This window comes from Haemorhous mexicanus, chromosome 12 (genome assembly GCF_027477595.1).
Source record: "Haemorhous mexicanus isolate bHaeMex1 chromosome 12, bHaeMex1.pri, whole genome shotgun sequence".
Classification (NCBI taxonomy): domain Eukaryota; kingdom Metazoa; phylum Chordata; class Aves; order Passeriformes; family Fringillidae; genus Haemorhous; species Haemorhous mexicanus.
Window position 1 is genome coordinate 19,542,301 of NC_082352.1, and position 20,857 is coordinate 19,563,157.

General features: G+C 49.9%; 1 protein-coding gene across 3 annotated transcripts; it reads left to right on the plus strand.

Annotated features, from left to right (window-relative positions):
- The first annotated feature begins 162 nt into the window (after window positions 1-162).
- On the plus strand, window positions 163-19,677 carry KLHL36 (kelch like family member 36). Of its 3 annotated transcripts, XM_059857441.1 has the most exons (5): window positions 163-344; window positions 4,483-4,564; window positions 8,144-9,217; window positions 10,102-10,259; window positions 17,648-19,677. In XM_059857441.1, exons 2-5 carry the CDS (start codon window positions 4,505-4,507, stop codon window positions 18,201-18,203), a joined length of 1,848 nt encoding a protein of 615 aa, XP_059713424.1. In that variant the 5' UTR covers window positions 163-344; window positions 4,483-4,504; the 3' UTR covers window positions 18,204-19,677. The 3 variants fall into 3 exon arrangements, with proteins under 3 accessions (XP_059713424.1, XP_059713425.1, XP_059713423.1); XM_059857442.1 differs by lacking the exon at window positions 163-344 and having other exon boundaries at window positions 4,046-4,564; window positions 17,578-18,205; XM_059857440.1 differs by lacking the exon at window positions 163-344 and having other exon boundaries at window positions 4,049-4,564.
- The last annotated feature ends 1,180 nt before the right edge of the window (window positions 19,678-20,857 follow it).

Below are 20,857 nucleotides of genomic sequence, written 5' to 3' on the forward strand. Positions count from 1 at the left end.
CTGGCCCCGCGCAGCGCGGCCGTCCCGCCCCCGCCGCCGCCGCCGCCAATGGCTCTGCGGGGCCTGGCCCGGCCCCTCCCGGCCCGCCGGGGGGACCGCGGTGATGCAATAGCCCGGGCACGGGGGCGCGGGGGCCGCGGGGCTCGGCCCGGCCCGGCGCGGCGCGGACCCGCCGCGGGGATGCTTTTCCCGGCCGCCGCCGTGCTGGCAGCTCCCCGATGCTGTGGCGGCCGCTGAGGGCCGGGAGGAGGAAGGAGGCAGAGCCCGGGATGGAGCGGCCGGCGGCGGCGCGGCGGGCCCGGGGGCCGGGCCGGGCGCACGGGAGGTAGCGCGGAGCGGAGCAGGTGAGCGGGGATGGGGGCTCGGGCCGGGGATGGGGGCTCGGGCCGGGGATGGGGCTGGGGCCGAGGACTCGGGCCGGGGATGGGGCTCGGGGCTGTGCGGAGCGGCGGGGGCTGAGCATCACCCGCATCCCGGCCCCAGCGCTCAGGGCGGTCCCGGCCTCGAACGGCGGCTCTGGGGTTACTTTGGGTGGTGACAGCCGCTGCTGGGCCAGGTGTGTGCGGGCGGCTGTGTGTGTGTCCGTGTGTCTGTCCGTGTGTGTGTCCGTGTGTCTGTCTGTGTATCAGTGTCTGTGTGCGAGCGGCTCGCCCCGTTCCAATGCAGCGATCTCCCCCTGCCGGGCTGCCGGCGCTGCCCAGGAGCGATCCCGCATCCCTGCGAGTCCCTGCGCTCCGGGAGATGCGGGCGAGAGGCTGAGGCTGCCTGTGAGGCCGAGCTTCAGCCCCACTGAAACAGAGACAGCTCTCTGCTTTGCAGAAGCCGTGGGAATAATCAGCAGCAGGTGATGTCGTGCCCAAGGACTGGAGTTTTACTGACCAGTCCTTCGGCATTTCAGTGGGTTTCTACCCAAATCCCAGGCGGCTGGATTTGCCATTTAATAAAAAAACCGCATTCCTTGATAAAAAGTATCACATTTTGTTTCTTTTAAAGTTTGCAGGGGGTGACCATTGCTTGTTTCGCATCAGTGTTGTCCCTGTGAGCGGCAGGAGCCTCATTACCACGCTGTCACTGAGGGCTGTCAGACATGAGGGACAAGAGCTCCAGAGCGAGCCCTGAGTGCCAGGGACCCTTCAGTGCCACCAAGCCCAGTGGTGCCCGCAGCTCCTTCCAGCTGCAGGCCCGGCCCTGGATGACGTGAGGCTCCCGGGGCACTGCTGCAGTGCATCTCTGGCTCGATGAGGTCATAGGGAACAGGGAAATGTTTCTGAAGTCAGTACAAGTGGAGGACACCGGGTGAATCACACTCGGTATCTGCAGGCTGCAGGCTCTGGATGATAATGTAATCACACATTAATACTTCTGGATTTATATTGATTTTCTTTGCTTTTAGGAACACTTTCATTTTTTTCTAAAGCCTTTATGCTGAGCATTATCTGCTCATAAATGTATTTTTTGTAGTCTGTGTTTATCATCCATTGGCACTTGCTGCTGTTCATACCTGTAACACAGCTGCTTGTCCTTGTCCTTGTCCCTTCAATCCCTGACCCTCAGCTCCTGATGTTTCCACCTAGAGGTGGGTGACTCCAATGTCATCCCCTTAGGAGGAGACAACCTCATCCTTGTGCAGGTTTCTGTGACCCAGTGGCTGAAGAATTAACTCTCTTAATTAGGGACTTCATGCCTCACACTTTTCAGTGCCAGATCCAAACATCAGAAATGCACATCTTCCTTGTGGGACCAAACCTCTTCTCTTTGCTTCTCTTCCTTTTCTCACTTTCTCATGGATATATATATATATATTTTTTTTTTTTTTTAATGCATGGAGGGATAAGTATTGTGCTCAGTTTCATCAGGCTGTAACTGGAGTGAGGAAATTACCTACTTTTTTGACTTTAGTGAGCTCTGATTTGCTTTTCATATGGCAATTCTGAGACCTCCAGAACATGGGGCTTTTCATCCTCTGAGGAAGATGTCACTGGCCTGGCAGAAATACCAGAAATACTGTCCATGTCACCGGAGTCCTTGGAGAGGAAGCACAAGAGAAAGTGAGGACTTTTGGACCTCCTCAAAAAAACATCTCCAGCAGGCATGGAGTCCTGGGAGTCTGGAGTGACCTTCAGCTGTCTAGAATGTACCATGAGGTTCAGGAAGGGTCTCAGAATATTTGGAGGGAGCTGAGCAAACAGGATGGCTCTGCACAGCCATGGGCTCCCAAGAGCACTATCTTTATCTTAAAATACACCCCTGCAAGTGCCTTTGCTATCTCTGTGTCTCTTTGCCATCTCCCCCACTTTTTGCTTCTTCCTCAATCTTTCTATATCCCTGTTCCCAATCCTGCTTCTCCATCCCTGTCTTTTCTGTGCAGAAACAGAGAAAGGAATGGAGAGAACAGAGAAAGGAATGGATAGAACAATGCTCTCCTTCAGGAAGAGGCTGCCCTGAATTTTCAGGTCAAAGCATTGGGGTTGTCAATTTACAGGTCAGATTCAGCATTGGGATTGTCAATTTTTAGGTCACAGTATTGGGGTTGTCAATTTACAGGTCACAGTTGGCATTGGGGTTGTCAGTTTTCAGGTCACAGTGTTGGGATTGTCAGTTTTCAGGTCACAGCCCACACTGGGGCTGGCAGCAGAGTGGGATTTCACTCAGACAGTCGAGGGTCTTTACCCAGGTCCTCATGGTCACATAAGGAGACGCCAAAGCTGGCAAAAACCACTTTCATCTCCAGACTCAGTAATCAATAGATGAGTACAGGCCCATCATCCCCTCTGGTTTCCTGGGGTGTCCTTGGAGCTGGCTGGGTGCTGCTGCCCCAGCACTGCGGGGTGGCAGAGGCTGGGGCAGGGGGAGGTGCTGGCACCAGGCAGCCGTGGCACACTCCCCTGGTGTCACACATCAACCTCTGCCAGCCACGCAGCCCTGTCACCACCCAGGACACGTGTCCAGGCTGGGCTGTCCTGAGGGCAGATGGGGCCTGGACACACACCCAGCCTTCTGCTGTCCCCGTGATCACCTCTGGAGGGTACCCAGGGGGCTGGGTGAGCAAAGGGCTTTTCCCCTTGGACCACTGCCCTGAAACCGGGCCTGGTGGTCGGTGTAGTGTCTTTGCTTCTGAGTTCCCCCCGAGGCAGGGAACCTTCACCCTGCTGCTCGCCAGGAGGAGGATCTTAATTTTAATCCTCCTGGGCCTTAATGAATGAGGAAAGTCCCTCAGAAGCAGGGAAAGCCCCACTGGGGAGGTGAATTTCTGAGGTCAGGTAGCGTCATGCCAGGTAAGCAAGAGATGATGGTGGGGTTTCGGGCTGCACCTCCCGCAGTCACTGCACAGTTTATCACCGCTGTACAAACGAAACACAAAAACCCCCTGCTTTCCCTGCAGCCAGTGCCCCTGGCACGGCTACCCCATGTCTGCCTTGCCTCAGGTCCTGCCAGTGCCATCCCGGCAGGAACAGCCCCGAGCTCCCGGGATGTGTCCGAGCATCCCGGGGCAGGGAACAGCTCCCATCTCCTGGATGTGTCCGAGCATCCCGGGGCAGGGAACAGCTCCCACCTCTCGGATGTGTCCGAGCATCCCGGGGCAGGGAACAGCCCTGATCTCCTGGATGTGTCCGAGCATCCCGGGGCAGGGAACAGCCCTGATCTCCTGGATGTGTCCGAGCATCCCGGGGCAGGGAACAGCTCCCATCTCCCGGGATGTGTCCGAGCATCCCGGGGCAGGGAACAGCTCCCACCTCTCGGATGTGTCCGAGCATCCCGGGGCAGGGAACAGCTCCCATCTCCCGGGATGTGTCCGAGCATCCCGGGGCAGGGAACAGCCCTGATCTCCTGGATGTGTCCGAGCATCCCGGGGCCGGGAACAGCTCCCATCTCCCGGGATGTGTCCGAGCATCCCGGGGCCGGGAACAGCCCGCATCTCCCGGATGTGTCCGAGCATCCCGGCCCGGCTCTCGGTCTCTCCCGCAGGGATCCCCGCCCCGGCCCGCCCCGCCCGGCGCCTCCCCCGCCGCTCCCGGCCCCGCTCCGGTCCCGCCCCGCTCGGTCCCGCCCCGCCGGCGTTTCCTGCCCCGGCCGCGGGGCGAGGGGCGGCTGCAGCCTCCAGGAATTTGTCACCGCTTTGTTTTCCCGGCTGTTTTCCGCCCGGATTTTGTCCCCTCGGCCGATGTAGCGGCCGGAGCGGGGCCGGGGCCGGTCGGTCACCGCGGCCGGGGGGCTCCGGCCGGCCCCGGGCAGCGCTCGGCGCTCCCCCGGCAGCCAGCGCTGAGCCCGGTGCTGGGCTGGGCTGTGCCCAACTTGTTGACACAACCGACCTTTGACAACGGCGGGGAACAGCAGCGAGGAGGGAAAATGAATATTTTTTAAGCCGGGCGTTTCCAGCACGTGCCGGGCCAGGAATTGCATTCCCTGCTCGGCTGGAGATGCGTGTGAGCGCTCAGGAGGGGCTGGCGAGCTGCTGAACCTCTCCCTGTGCCTTTGTTGCAGAAGTGCTGCGGATCGGGCGGTCATGGAGGGAACCCGGCAGAGCAGGATCTGCCGCCCGCACAAGATAAGTGAATCCTCGAAGGTTCGTACGATTTGTGTCACCTACCAGAAAAATCCCGCTGGGGGTAGAGGGTCTCCTTTGGGCGGGCTGGTTGGGGGGAATGTGAGAATTCAGAGCTTTTAAAAAGAGGGGTGGAAATGGTGGTTTACCTGCTCAAGTATTTTTGGTAGAAGTTGCTGCCTAGTGATTAAGGGGAAAAAAAGGAAAAGCAGCAGCAAATGGGCATCTGCTCATCATGACTCATAACTTAGAAACCCACATCATTGCAGCACAGTAGTTTCTCTATACTAAAAATTCAGTTATGAAATGTGGTGTGTTTGTTTTTTAAACTGATCCATCTCGTAAAATCCAAGCTCGTTACAAAAGCAAAGCTTGGATTGCTCTTTAGATTCAGTCTTGGTTTTGTACAAGATGGGAGCCTCGATCCTGCAAACTGTGCCGGTGTACTCACAGAGCCTGGGTTGCTTTCTGAAGTTTGCAGGGTTCATTTTCTTTGTATCAAAGCTCTGTCTGCACAAATACATTGTTTTTATTTGTGAATTCACGGAAATCCATCTCAGGCAGCTCTCTATGCAGGTCCTCAGGATGACTTATAAAATGTTAATAACAGCTGTAATTATTATGTTCACTTTGTTTCATGCCAGTGCAAGCTGCTTTTGTGCTGTAGTTACAGGAACTGCAGAACAGGTACCTTGTAATACCAGAAAAAAAAAAGCTGGAAAAGAGAAACTTTTCAGTGCCTCCTTACCAAAGCTGAATGAGCCAGATCTAATTTTCTTTTGCACCATTGATGAGCAGCAGTGCTGCATTAACAGTCTGAGAGAATTAGATCTTTGAATCCAAGAGAAGCTGAAATTCTGCTCTAACACAATTGATGAAAGATAAATAGGACTAATTTTTAAATGCATCCATACCAGTATAATCTTTCCCTGATCCTGTCTGCCACTTAAATGGTTTAGTCTGAATGTAATGATAATTCATCACATTAAAAATTAATTAACTTGACAGCATTGTTTTATTTGCTTGCTTAGACAGCAGCTGTCACTATCTGTTAAACTTAGAATCACTGGATAATGTAAGGCTGCTCTCCAGAATATAAATAGCTTGAGGAAGATGTTCAAGTTCAGTATGAAATTAGTCTTGGTTCTGAAATGTGCAGCTCTCAGCTCCATTTCTTGCTCCCTGGACAAATGAACTCACCAAGTGGCTGAAATTCTGAGCTGCTGTGCTGGGAGTGCCTCCAGTGCAGCGAGGAGTGGGCTCATGCCTGGTTCCTGGAGCAGCAGCAGTCCCACATGGCAACAGGGATTCCAGGAGAGCGAGTTGCCAGGCGGATCTGAGGGCAGGATTACGCCGCTGCCTCAACATCCAGCTCAGCAGAGAGGGATCTCTGGCAAATCTGATATTCTGCTGTAATCTCGTTATGCATGATGGTGGAATTAGGGAATATTAGAGAGAAATGATCAGCCAGCTCCCAGGGATGAGGGGGAGGATGGGTTTGGTTCAACCCAAGGGTTTGGATCAATCCTATCCCCTGTCAGTCCGATTTGGGAGAGGGTGCTGCAACTTGTTATTTCTTGTCTGCTCATCTGCCACCATCAACTCCCCCTGATTACAGCTGCCACAAAAGTGTGGTTTAGCCTTTGCTATATTTATTCTTCTCCCCTCCTCTCTACCCCCTGGTTTCTGCTGAGGCTTCTGTACAATATCAGCTTTTCCCAGCCTCAGGAAAATGCTTTATAGTCCTTAAACACCATTTTTCATTTTTTTTTTCTGTTACAGATCTCTGGCAGTTTTATTGCTCAGTGGAAGCCACTTTGTTGTCTATGCCATAGATCCCTTTTTAAATTCAGAGGTGTGTTCAGGAGTATAAGGCAAATTAAAGAGTTTTGATGCAGAAAGCTTTTAATTATTGAAGCCTCTTCCCTTGGACTGGTTTAACTCTGCACACTTGAGTGTTCCGAGCCATTGCAGCAGCAGGATTTTTGGCAGCTTGGGCTCCATTGTTTAGAAGAGAGCATAAGGAAATAAAGAGAATCTGCTGGGATGCCACAGTAAGAGCAGCACGTTTGGTTGCTAATTTGGGTCTCAAGAAGCCCTCTTGGCTCTAAGAATCAAGGTGGGTGGAGAGGATCCCACCACGGTTTAACCAACCCAGCAAAGGCTTTTCCAGACTGCTGTGGCTGTGTGCTCTCTGCCTGGGCAGCCAGGAGAGCCACAGGGATTAGGATTCCTAGGAGAAACAGCAGCTTGGTGGGGAAGGGAAGGGGGAGTGGCCAGGAGGCTCAGGTCACCCGTGTGACCTTTTCAGGTGTCACCTCTGCAATGCAGCCTGGGGGTTTAGGACTGGGCAAGATTCAGACAGCCAGGACTGCTCAGAGCTGCCTTAGGTAGGACACAGGGATGTGCTCCCGTTCCACCCCTGTTCACTGCTCTTACAAGTTCTTACAGGCTCTGCCTGGTTTGGATTTGGTAATTAAAGTATTTGGTATTTGCATTTACCTTAACCTGGCTTTTATTTAGAGGCCTCACAAGGTACCTGACTGTGCCATCAGACATTTAATTCCTCCAGAGGGTGGTCCTAAAACTTCTCTTGGCATTCTGGACTGACCAGCTGTGTTCAGTTCATGTTCTGCAGGACATTTGAGGGGTAACAAAATGTTTCCATCAGAAATGTTTCCACCAATTGGTTCATCCTAAGGCTGGTGATGTGAGTCTGTGGGGAAAAAAGCAAATGCTGGTGGCCTTAAAAGCTCAGTGACACGTCCAGAGCTGGTGGTTAGAATGTGAGGAGCAGAGGGATCCCAGAAGGGCACTTAATGGACGTGTCCTGAGGGCATTTTCCCTTTCCTTTAAAAGAAAAATATCTGCTCCTATTCATTTAAACAAAACCTACCTCAGCTTCTGGAAGCGAGGAGAAGCCTTGTGGGAATCAGCTCTCCACATGTGTGGCTTTGCACATAAATAAACAGCTATTCCTTCTGAGTGCAGTGTGTGTGCCTGGAATAATGTGGGAAGAAAGAGAGGGATTTTACCCTAACAGGCTTAGAAATGCAGAGTTCTGGAAAGATTTAAGAGGGGGTAGCTGTCAAGCAAGCAGTAACCCAAACAATACATGGGCTGAATGAAAATTCAGAGTACTTCTGTGTGTGTGCTTCCCACTCTGAATGCTCTGTGAGCAGCTTAGCTGGGAGAACTCTGCAAGGAGTCATTTGGGGGACAAGGAAGAAAGGAAATGTCAGCAAGATGTCTCCGAGACAATGGGTGGAAGAGTTTCAGAAAATTGTGCCTGTATAACTCATCAGGGAGGAGGTTTCAATGCAGCATTGTGGGGGGAAGGAAGAGTAAATTTTATAAAGCAAGGGGAGTAGGAAGCAGTAAAAGTCTCCATAGGCCTTTCAAAGTGAAGGTGAGGAGCTCAGGCTCGTACTGTGTCACTTGCCAACTACTTCATGTCAGAATTTATTATTAATGTGAACGGGCAACACAAAAAAGCTGTCTCTGACTCACGTGTGACTGCACTTAGTGGGAAAACACGTTCCACTCTGGAACTGATCGTGGTGGAGGTGCCACCTGCCTGATGCTGTTTGTGTTTTCCAGGTGTACAGGTGGGATGACCACTCCAGTCTGGTTCTGCAGAGCCTGAACGAGCAGAGGCACCGAGGCCTCTTCTGTGACATCGTGCTGGTGGTGGACGAGCAGAGAGTCCCGGCCCACAGGAACCTCCTGGCTGTGTGCAGCGACTACTTCAACTCCATGTTCACCATCGGCATGAGGGAGGCCCACCAGAAGGAGGTGGAGCTCTTTGGAGCCTCCTACATCGGCCTCAAGGCCGTGGTGGATTTCCTGTACGGCAGTGAGCTGTCTCTGGACGGAGGGAACATCGACTACGTGCTGGAGACAGCTCACCTGCTGCAGATCTGGAAGGTGGTGGACTTCTGCTGCGAGTACCTGGAGAACGAGGTCAGCGAGGAGAACTACCTGTACCTGCAGGAGCTGGCCTCCATCTACAACCTGAAGCGCCTTGACTCCTACATCGACTCCTTCATCCTGCAGAACTTCGGCACGCTGTCCTTCACGCCGGACTTCCTGCAGAACATCTCCTTGCAGAAGCTGTGCCAGTACCTGGACAGCAGCGACGTGCAGCAGGAGTGCGAGCACGACCTGCTGCAGGCGGCCCTGCAGTGGCTGACGCAGTACCCGGAGCGGGAGAACGAGGCTTACCAAGTGCTGGACAACATCCACTTCCCCCTGATCCCCAAGAGCGACCTGCTGCACCGGGTGAAGCCCGCCGTGTGCTCGCTGCTGCCCAAGGAAGCCAACTGCGAGGGTTTCATCGAGGAGGCCGTGAGCTACCACAACAGCGTGGCGGCGCAGCCCGTGCTGCAGACCAAGCGCACGGCGCTGCGCACCTGCGAGGAGCGCCTGCTCTTCGTGGGCGGGGAGGTGTCGGAGCGCTGCCTGGAGCTCTGCGATGACACCTGCTTCCTGGACACCAGGAAGGGACAGTGGGTGGCAGAGACGCCCCTGCCGGCCCGGCGGAGTCACCACTGCGTGGCCGTTTTGGGAGGATTCATCTTCATAGCCGGGGGCAGCTTTTCCCGGGACAATGGAGGGGATGCGGCGTCAAATCTCCTATATAGGTATGACCCCCGCTGTAACCAGTGGATAAAGGTGAGGCTTGAGCTGTATTATTTCTCTGTTCAAAGTCCTTGATGTGTAGAGTGTTTTCTCCTTTGCTGGTGGAAGGGCAGGGCTTGTTGGAATAGCCAACATGGCAGCACTTCCAAATGAAAAGTCAAGTTGGATAGGTTGAAGCAGCTGCTTGAGTCCTTTGTGAGAATGCTTAAATTACACAAAGAGCAAAAGAGTTTGGGGCAGATATTCAGCTTCATTTGGGATTTGGGCATCTCATCTGAGAAATTCAGCATCCACCCACAATTCTTTAGATTACTTCTGGGAATAATTCTGGAATGGACTTAGAGGTGATTGCTTGGCTCATCTTCCTCAAGCAGTAGTACATATAAATCAGAAATGGGTGTGATGTAAAAAGGAAATGTCTCTGACAATTGTCAAGTGTCTCTGTGCTAAATGTCCCTTAGAACGAGCTCTCTGCTCCCAGTGCTGCCACAAACCCCTTCACCTGTGTGGGTTACTGGATCAGGCACTCCTTGTTCCCATATGGACTGGTCATGGTTTCTGTATAGACCAGTTGTGGTTTCCATATGAGCCAGTCATGATTCCTCCACGGATCAGCCATCCTGGATGGTGCACTTGTGGTCTGCAGTGATTCTTGCAGAGTTTGGGAAGGAGTTCCTATAAACACAAATGTTTATAGAGCAACCTGTCTCTTAGATGTTTCCTTGTTTCCCCTTGTTTGAAATGGGTGCTACTGCAGAAAAACAGAAGTGCTATATGAATATAATAGTCAAAACCAGAATTTCTCCTTACCACATAAAGGGGAAGGAGCAACTTCCCCATCTTCAGGCATGAATAGCCCTTAAGTCCCTTGCTTGCCAGACACTGGAAGATGCCAGCAGGTCATTTTTCTTTGCCAGGTTGCCTCCATGAGACAGCGACGAGTGGATTTCTACCTGGGAGCCATCACTGACATGCTGGTGGCTGTTGGTGGCAGGAATGAAAACGGGGCCCTGTCCTCAGTTGAGACCTACAGCCCTCAGAAGGACTCCTGGACCTACATAGCAGGACTGCCCAGGTAACTGAGCTGTCTGGAAGGTCCCCTGTGTTTGCAGGGTGGCAGTAAAGGGAGCTCGTGTGGCTTTAGCTGATGAAGGGAGCCCTGAAAGGGAGGGAGGGGAATGTAAAACCAATGTGGCATCAGCCATACCAACCACAGCAGCAGCTGGGAGCTGAGCAGGCAGTGCCTCAGGTCAGCAGGGTTTTAATTTCCATCTCAAGGTGCATCTGGAGGATGGGAGGGAGAGCTCTGATTTCATTCCACAATTCTTACAAAGCTTTTCCTGAGGCCACTTGGAGTTGAATATTTTCAGAAGCACTTTTCACATCTTGGCCAAAGGGGTTTGTCATTTCTTTGGCCTTACTTTGTCACCTTGGTGTGATGATTTTCCTTGTAGGGTGTTTCTCTGTGTTGGGCTGCTCAGGCTGGCTGTCACAGCTAAACATATTTATCTGTATTGGAAATACAGAACCCTGGCAAATGTGAGCTCTCTCTCTCTCTGTCTGAGTTAAAACTTGGCTGTTTTCTTGTGAGAGGTTTAAGCCCTGCAGCTCTTCTTGTAGCAGACTGTGTCTTGAATCAACGTCAGAGCAGTGGCTTTGTAAGGACAGCAGGACAGCATTTCATTTGCTGTGATCAGATTTGGTGATGTTCCACATTTGTGGGAATCACAGACTGTATGGGTGGTGTTTCCATGGTGTCTGAAAGCTCAGCAGCAGTGCTGGCTTTCCTGGTGCCATCACGGAGCAGGCTCCTGCAGTTTGCTTTGAGAGTTCAGGGCTCTTCCCTGGTCCCTGAGCTGCAGAGCCAGAGGCAGCCAGTGAAGGCACAGGAGCCTGTTGCCCAGTTCTATTTTGGGCAGGTGCTGCAATGCAAGGCTGATCCAGGCTGGCAGCTGGGCTCGAGTGCTCTTCACAAGCAGGATGCTTTTTTATTTCTGCTCACTTAGGCAGATCCAGCAGTTGGGGCTAAACACCACAGCCCTACCTAGGAAGCTGTGTAGGAGAGATTCTTCAGGTCCTAAATCCTTCTCTTAACTGGGGTCACCTGTGAGGTGTATCCTGTGTGGATATTTTTACTCATAAATGATCCTGGGGAAGTTCACACAGTTGGCTTAATCCACCCAGACTCTCTAAAAAGGAGCAGTTTGTCTGCATATTCCAACTGCTGCCTGCGTGCTGGCTTTGGGAATTCTGCAGCTGCAGCATTTAACGTGAACTTTGACTTGTGGGTGTTAATTTTTTATTAGATTGCTTGGCTGATCTGCTTGGACGAGGCAAAAGTCCCCCCTTAGGGTTCAGACCCCTTTTAGGATGAATTATTCCTGCACCCAAATAAATGATTCTGCGTCCTCTCTTCCTGTTGCTCTGTCCTTGTGTCAGCTCAGCTGTGTGGTGGCACCTCCCCACTTTCCCATGCAGCTGCTGTTTTGCACATTTAAGTCTCTTTAGTTAGATCTTAGTGGACTCTTGGCCCCTTTGTGTTGTTTGTCTTTTCAGCCCTTTTTTCCCATTTGGTGCTGGGCAGTGAATTGTTTGAGTTTGAATTGTTTCTGCACAGAAGGAATAAGGCAAAAAGAACTTTATGCAGGTTGCAAAAGGCCAGACTCAGAGGTGAGCAACAGGAACTTTTCTGACACACATCCAGTGCTTGAGCTGGGTGGCCCTGGCAGATTTGGGGCTGCTGAAAAGGCTCTGGGCAGCCCCTCCTTGAGGTACTTCAGGTGGAGCTGTTGGAGCAAGTCCAGAGGAGGCACCAGGATGATCAGAGGGATGGAACAGCTCTCCTGAGAGGAAAGGCTGAGAGAACTGGGATTGTTCGGCCTGGAGAAGAGAAGCTTCAGGGTGATGTAACTGTGGCACTCCAGTGCTTGAAGGGAGCCCACAGGAACGATGGAGAGAGACTTTACAAGGGCCTGGAGTGCCAGGACAAGGGGGAATGGCTTCCCAAGGGCAGAAGGCAGGCTTAGATCAGATATTAGACAAAAATTCTTACCTCTGAGATGGTGAGACCCTTCTCAGGTTGCCCAGAGAAGCTGTGGCTGCCCCATCCCTGTGAGTGTGTGATTTACTGGCAGTGGAGGAAGGATGAGAGAGGATTCTGTGATCCATTCGAGACTAAAAGCATTCCAGCTACAGTTCCTCCTGCCTGCTCCACTCTTCCCTTCAACACTCTCCTCATCTGACCTCTTTGTTCCTCAAACTGATTTAAGTTCCTGTTTCACTCAACATCTCCCCCAGCCCTCTTCCAGCAGCAAGACTTCTCATGTAGAGGAAACCAGAAGCTCCAGTCCTCTGCTTCCTGACTGCCTGATCAGGCATTGTATCCCAACAAAACCTCCTCTTTTCCTGTGGTTTTCTGTCTTCTTCCCTCTGAAGAGAACATGTGCAGGTGTTTTGGTCCTCCTGGGAGCATGACCACCAGCAGCAGGCTTTTTGGTGCCACTCCTGACTGCCCCAGGCCAGCAACTGCCTGGAATCCTGTTCCCTGGAGTGACTGGCTCGTGTTGAGGTCATTCTGGGGTGTGGGCTCGTGTTCGACTGGAGCTGTGTGGGGTGGGACTCTCAGAGGTTGTTTGTTAAAACTTCTCTGCTGAACATGCAGAAAATGGGTTTGTTTTGTTGCTTCCCAAGGGTCAGAGCTTGCCACGTTGTTGCTGTTGGGTCGGACGTGACATACACACACGTGATTAGGGTGTAAGAAGAAAAAACTTTTTATTCTGCATGTTCTCCAGCTGATATACTCTTAACAAAGCGTGATCTTAAGTCATTAACTACATCACAATAACTTATTATATTCATTGGTGCAAAGCAATTGGTGTTAATATAATTGGTAAAAGTTTTACAGAAGTTTAATAAGGCATGTATACACATCTACTTATGCACGTAGTCTAGCTTACAAAAATTCTCATGTGTCTTTTGTAATCTGTTTCCATGCTGATGGTCTTGTCTTGTCTTCCTTGCTATGGATACTCTCGAAAATCATCAATTGCTATTTCTTCTATGAACTCAGCCTTGCTTGCAGGCCAGCTGTCAGGCCCCTCCATACCCCGTGTGTGGAGATCTGCAGGGGAAGGCAGTGGTTGTGTCCTTGAGCACACATGCAGAACCAAACCCCGTGTCCACGCTGCTGTTCACAGTCTTGCTCCTCTAAGGAAGAGCTTCACAGCCTCTTCTTTATCTCCTCTCACCCCCCTCTCCTTCCCACCCTATATGGTCAAAACAACACGTTGTTTTCCCTAAGCACTCTCTTGGAAGGAGCTGAGCTGTTTTGACTGAACTTGGGCTGTCTTGCTGGAGAAGCAAACAGCCTCTCGGGGCAGACGCTTTGCAGGGAAGACTTCAGCCAAGTTGTCTAAGGGGTGGACCTGGTCCAAGCCTGCTACAAGGAATTCAATTTGCCTGATGCTCATGAGTGTCCTTGGTTGTGGGATACCTTTCCCTTTCTTCAGAGAAGTCCTATATTTTTTGCCCCTTTTCCCAGAACCTGGGAGCAGTTTCTGTCATAGTTTCTAGCCCGGCAGGGAGCAGCGGTGGCTGAGGAGCTTGGCAGAGCAGGAGGTGGGGTAGTGATGATGACACCTAGATGACAGATAGAGATAGCTGAATAGTTTTTTTCAAGAGCTGAAGCATCACTGAGTGGCTCAAAACCTTGTTGAAGACTAAATTGTTAATTTTGTTAGTGATTGTAATTATTACTCTCTGTCTCCCTTATTTGCTTGGATTTTCGCATCAAACTCTGCAAAAATCCTTCTCAGCTGTTACTAGAAGAAATAACAATTGATGATTTTCAAGTGTATTCATAGCAAGGAAGACAAGGCTGTCAGCATGGAAACAGATTACAAAAGACACATGAGAATTTTTGCTAGCTAGACTACGTGCATAAGTAGATGTGTATATGTGCCTTATTAAATTTCTGTAAAACTTTTGCCAATTATATTAACGTTAATTGCTTTGCACCAATGAATATAATAAGTTATTGTGATGTAGTTAATGACTTATGATCACACTTTGTTAAGACTATAAAAGCTGGAGAACATGCAGAATAAAAACCTTTTTTCTTCTTAGACGTTGATCACGTCTGTGTATTTCACGTCCAGCCTAACAGTAACAATTAGGGCCCTTGGTTGTGGGATACCTTTCCCTGTCTTCAGAGAGGTCCTATATTTTTTGCCCCTTTTCCCAGAACCTGGGAGCAGTTTCTGTCATAGTTTCTAGCCCGGCAGGGAGCAGTGGTGGCTGAGGAGTTGGCAGAGCAGGAGGTGGGGCAGCGTGTTCTCATCCTCAGCACACCATGGAAAGGTCTGCTGCAGACAGCAGTGAAATTAATTGAGTGGCCCTAGGTTAAAGTTTGGCAGAACAACTGAGAGCTGCTGTGTGAGGAGCGGTGCTGGAACAGGTTGGGGAGTGATGGTATCTGCTCTGCTAGTTGGGTCATGAATGATCTCTCAGGGCTACGACAGGTGGACACCAAGATTCAGAGCAACCACAGCTCACCTGGACTTTGGTTGGAGTAGGGGATTCCCAAAGCTTTACTGAGTTATGTGCTTTTCTGTCTTGGGCAGTAAATGGTAGGTTTTCTGGCATTTGAATGGTGTTACTGGGTCAGGAACTAATTTTTCAGCACTGTATCTGGGTTAAGGCATTCAGAATTGGTGCCAGGCTCCAGCAGATGTTAAAATCAAATCTCCTTTCTCTTAATGCCTCTGCTTTTTTCTGGCCACTCTTGCAGATAATGCTGCCAAAATGCTCAATGCTCTCTGTTGGAGGATGTCTAGACCCACTCTATTGATGTGCCTGTTCTGTTGCCTATTTAGAAATGCCCCTCTCTCAATCACAGGGCTTGTAGAAAGGATCTGCATTGACTGGTTTCAATTTATGCATCTATTTCATGCAGTTCCTAGGAAGGTCGTGCTATTTTGGATGAGCTTTCAGAAGTGAAAGTTTCAAAGTGCAACACCTCTGGTGCCTTTCAGAGGGTAATTGTCCTGTACTGGACAATTGATGGTCAGTTTGGTGCTTCAGATCTGATGGTTTCTGTCAAAGCACTCTCTTAGCTGTTCAGATCTGATGGTTTCTGTCAAAGCACTCTCTTAGATGTTGCTGTTCCCTGGACACAGCCATGGACTGAGGCAAAGGAACCAGCCCAGTGCTTTCCCTGCAGCTGCCTGTGCTGGGCTGCATGCCTGTGCTTGACACAATGGCTATGGCTTGCTTACCTGTACAGAGCTCCAGAGCAGGAGAATATTTAACCTACTTCTCCAAAGGCCATGCAGGTTTTTATTAACTTAGGGTCATTTTTTCCCAGAATGGTGAAAGCAGTGTGATTGCCATCTGCAGTGCAGGGCTCTGGGGTGCATTCCTTGTCCTCACATTGTCCTCCTCCTGACTCCTCCAAACTCCCTGGTACAGCACAGCCTCCAGGCAGCTTGGCTTCATGTGGGTTTCAAGTCTGCTGCAGTTTGAAATGAACTGAGCTCAAGCTGTCCATCCCATCCCCAGACTGAGCATTTTAAACCCACTGCTGTGTATGTAGAGAGAAACAGGCTCTGACAAGCAGCCCAGGAGCCACTGGAGATGGACAGTCCCTGTTTTGTCTGGAAGAGACCTTAACCAAGGAGCAGCATCTCTGGGCACTTCACCTGCCTGCTATTTCTGGCAGGGTGAAAGCCAGGGGTTCAAGTGCTCATGGTACATCATGTCCACCAGAAGCACAGAGCTTGAATTAACTGCTTCCATCACGAGGCACACTGAGAGCTTTGGAAATTCTGAGCTGCCTTTTTTGGATAGAGTCCATAACTGTACCAAAGCTCTCTCCTTTTTTCATTCTGTCTTTTCCCTGAGAGGCCAAGAAGCAGAACAGCAGTGAAGTCATCTCTGCAAGATCTCCAGGGCTGGTGCTCCAGCCCCTGTAGTTGAACAGACTGTCCTGGTCATTCAGAACTGTCAGCCCAAGCATGTTAGGGATTTTTCTGCTTCTTGTAGCAGGAATCTATTAAAATATCTGATTCAGACAGGAATCAGAGGTTTCAGTAGGCATCTAGGATAATAACCACCTTATAGCTCATCTCAGAAGTGTTGTGCTTTCAGGGTAAATGTGGGGTTTCTTTCCTAGGCCATCTTCTCCCTTGGCACACCAAGTGCTGGCGCTCAGGTGCGTGGAAGATGTTCCGATAGCATTTGTGTGGCTCAGAGAAACCATTAGCCAGTGAAATAAAAACAGCTCAAGGTTCTCTCCACACAGAGCTCCAGCGTGTTCAGGCATGGTTCAAAGGGTTCAGCAATGCTAACAGAGCTTTGTCTGCCGTGGAGGCTGCGTGGTCTCCAGTGCCTGACTACAAAGGAAGGTGGTGGAGGCTGCTGAGTGCAGCCTGATGAGTACATTGCTCTGTGCCCTGTGGGGACTGAACAGTTCAGAGTCCTTGTGAGAACCAATTTGCTGTGGCTGGTGCTGCATCTTTTGCCACCCCAACTCCCCCAAAAGAGGGGGAAAAGACATATAGAAATGATGTGTTCAAAGCAGCTGATGCTGTTCATCACCTTGGCTGTCCACTTCTGAGAGCTCCAAGGGGTTTGGTCAGGAAGAGCCTAGCATGAAGTTAAGAACAGCCTGGAGATCTAGGTTTGTAGTGGGTTTATTATAGATGGTCAAAGGGGGTTTCTCTCTGCCCTGTGGATGCAGCATGCATGGTGCTGCTTCCACCATCTCATTTTCTCTTAGTTCACCATGATCTGTGATGTGCTGTGGTCTGCTGCCTTGTCCTGGGGTGACCAAAGAAGTTCCCAGCTGTAGGGCAGTGGAGGTAGAGCAGACAGATGGCTCAGGAAAAGGACACTGCCTGTGTTGGGACTGCAGGTGAACCAGGCAGAGAGTGCCCGTGGGTAAGAAATGTATCCACTGATCCTGAAGCTGTGCAAGGGCAAGGCAGCAGCAGTTTTCCTCTTGGTTTCTCTTGGTTTATCCCACTGGTAAGTCTGAGAGGTGTCATGATCATTTCCCCTTTCTGTCACAGAAACCCTTACTGAGATGTGGATTTTTTCCCTCTCTGTCCCTCTCAGACTGATGCAAGCCAAGCACTGGAGCAGAAATATGGGAGTGAAGGTCATGCCAGTAGAGCAGGATGGGCTATTTCTGTTGTGTGACACACTCTAGAGGATGCATTAAAAAGTGATTGTCATGCCTTAGTGCTCTGTAGTGACCAGCTATGGAAAGGGTGATTTAAAGTGGCTGTGCACTCCGCAGTGCAGGGTGAGGCCCCAGGAACGAGAGGAGTTACTGGGTAACCGCCAGATCAAGGATTCTTCTGTCTTTAGTTACTGTTTATTTGCTTCTTTAGCACAGTCCCTGCTGCATGCTCGTGTGTCTTGATAAAACCCATAAGGGCTGCTCCTGTTTGCCTGCCCCAGGTTTACCTACGGCCACGCCGGCACCGTCTACAAGGAATTCGTGTACATTTCAGGGGGCCACGATTACCAGATCGGCCCCTACAGAAAGAACCTGCTGTGCTACGACTACCGCACGGACGTGTGGGAGGAGAAGAGGCCCATGATCACTGCCAGGGGCTGGCACAGCATGTGCACCCTGCAGGACAACATCTACTCCATCGGCGGCAGCGACGACAACATCGAGACCATGGCTCGGTTCGACATCCTCAGCGTGGAGTCCTACAGCCCCCAGTGCAACCAGTGGACCAGAGTGGCCCCTCTGCTGCAAGCCAACAGCGAGTCAGGGGTGGCAGTGTGGGAAGGCAAGATTTACATCCTTGGAGGCTACAGCTGGGAGGAGGCTGTCTTCTCCAAAACAGTCCAGGTCTATGATAAGGAGAAAAATAAGTGGTGCAAAGGGACGGACTTGCCCAAAGCCATTGCCGGAGTGTCTGCGTGTGTCTGCGCCCTGAAACCCAAAACAGAGGACAAAAAGAAAAAGATAAAAACAAAAAAGCATCAAGATCGAGGAAGATGACCACTCCTGGATAGCCACCCTTGGATGGTGGGCTCCTTGTATTTAGACATTTCTATCTAACCTTTATTCTTTTTCTTTTTAAACAGGGTGGGGAGGGCATCTTCTGAAGCCTCAGAAAATGTACACTTGAATGTGTTTTTTGGATTAAACTCATGTTTAAGGTAAAAACAACAATAGAAACCAAAAACTCCCTCTTGCTATACAAAGGGTGATGTGGCCAGAGAGGTTCTGCTGCTCTCCTGAATGTTAAGGCTTAGGCTTCTCCTTCTGTGGTTCATGGCATTTCCACATACATCGTATTATATCAACGGTTTAAGGAGGTTTTTAAAAACAACTTTTATACTTTTTTATACCACATTTTGCTAAATCAGTCTCTTGTTTGCCATATATTATGTTGTTGACTGTAGAAGCTGCAGCTCTGTGCTCGTGACCCCCTTGTTGGCATCAGGAGCTCCTGGTGTGATGATCTTTGCTCTCTGTGTGGCTTGGCCAGGACGTGCTGCAGCTGTTGGAGCAGTGCTGGCATTCCCAGCATTGTCAGGCAGTCAGCTGGAATCGGGACTATTGTCACAATCCCAGCTCCCCCAGAGCCCAGCTCGCCAGCCATGCCCATAAACACCCTTTATTTCAGTGACTGCTGATCTGCTGAGTGGATTTCAAGGGCTTTGGTTTAAAGTTCAGCTGTTGATCATTGCTGTTATTTTTTCCTCAGTCCTCCTCTCCCATCTCCCTTTCCATGTATTTCAGATTTGCCTTTTCTTCCACCTGGTGTATGTGCAGGTGATATCCTGCTACCCTCATTCTTTTGTCTTTTTTCCCCCCTCAAACTACTTACCTCAATCATTGGAAAACACTACGAAAACATTTTTGCACTTAATTGCATTTGAAACTCTGGTAAGAGTTTCTACTAAAGAAACCTACTTTAAGACCTACTACAAGCACATCTGTAAGGAAAGAGGTAACAATAAATTTCTGGAGTGCAAGGAGGTTATAGGTTGTTTCTTCAATGCTAAGAAAATTAGTTGGAATTAATTTTCTGAAACTCTTTGAGGTTTTTTTTTTTTTTTGTGTTTTTATTTAATTTAAAAAAAAGCCTCAGGAGTCAGGCTTTCATTTGCATTAATGGATTTATTTTAAAGCCTTTGTGTATTGCATGAGGTAATGGTTATTCTTTTTTAGCCTAAAAACAAATTTAAAACAAAACCAAAAAAACCCAAATGAAACATTTTGGTTATGACAAACTCATTGACAAGTTTTTGGGGTTATTTTTTTAATATCTGAAATCCTTGCTATGTTGACTGACAACTACTTAACTTTTTGGGGACATTTTCATGTGTAAGTATAGAACAAAAATTTCAAAGACTTGCTTTTTTTCTGTTACTGGGTTGCTTGTTACTATATCCCCTCTTTTAATGTGTTTATGTATTACATTAATGTCTGGGAACAATAAATCCAGTTTAGAATATTCTATTCATCACAGTCTGATGTCTTGTGTATTGATTTCACTGAGGTTTTCCTTTTTGATTAACTGGAAAAAAATAATCCTGTAATCATTTTTCAGTGAAATTCATAATGTAGGAAGATAAATTTAACAATAGTAAGTAGAAATAGAACTTATTTAGATAATTCATTTTTTTCTACATTTTTCTGCTCCAGACAGTTGGAAGAGACAAGGGGGAATGGCCCCCCACTGCCAGAGGGCAGGGCTAGATGGGACATTGGGAAGAAATTCTCCCCTGGGAGGGTGGGCAGGCCCTGGCACAGGGTGCCCAGAGCAGCTGTGGCTGCCCCTGGATCCCTGGCAGTGCCCAAGGCCAGGCTGGACAGGGCTTGGAGCAGCCTGGGATAGTGGAAAGTTCCTGCCCATGGCAGGGGGTGAAACAAGATGAGTTTTGAGGTCCCTTCAAGCCATTCTGTGATTCTATGAAATTTCACATTTTCGCAGGTCTGACAAAAGATCCTATCCAGTTTGTAGGGTGGTTTCAAAGGCAGTATTTCATGGAGTGCAGATAAACAATTTACAATTTCTTAATGTTAAACATGAACAAAAGACAGCTTCAGTGCTCATCAAAAAGGGTTTGTTGGGGAAAATACCAAAGCCAGAGGCTGTGAGTGAGGGTGGGACATGTCCTGTGTCATTAGAGGTCACTGGGGGATCCTACCTTTGTTCCCAGAAGCATTTTTCCATTATTAAAGGAACAAGTGATCCCCCTTTGCACCTCCAAGCCCATGGCAGGGAGCACTCCTAAAGGCAAGATCTGGCAGAGTGTCCATGGATTTGGGATGTTGTGGGTCCAGATGTGCCTGATCACCCCTGGATTTGGGATGTTGTGGATCCAGATGTGGCTGATCACCCCTGGATTTGGGGTGCTGTGGGTCCAGATGTGCCTGATCACCCCTGGATTTGGGGTGTTGTGGGTCCAGATGTGGCTATCACACCTCAGCAAGAGTCAGCAGACAGCATAGGGAGCTTGGAGATCACCCTCACTCCCCAGTGCTGCACGGCTTTGGGGAATTGGTGTGCTGGAATTTCTGAAAAATGAGAGGGAGAATTTGTGTGACACCAGTGGGATTTCTGCTCTGGTTTTTGAGGTCTGAACTGTCTTCCTGGTGAGGAATTAGGGTTAGCAGAGAAAAGGTGTATTCTCTGGCTA

Coding starts and splice junctions, on each gene's coding strand:
- KLHL36 (XM_059857441.1), top strand. CDS start 4,505: ATGGAGGGAACCCGGCAGAGCAGGATCTGCCGCCCGCACAAGATAAGT. Junction 4,565..8,143: donor AGATAAGTGAATCCTCGAAG/GTTCGTACGATT, acceptor TGTGTTTTCCAG/GTGTACAGGTGGGATGACCA. Junction 10,260..17,647: donor TACATAGCAGGACTGCCCAG/GTAACTGAGCTG, acceptor TGCCTGCCCCAG/GTTTACCTACGGCCACGCCG.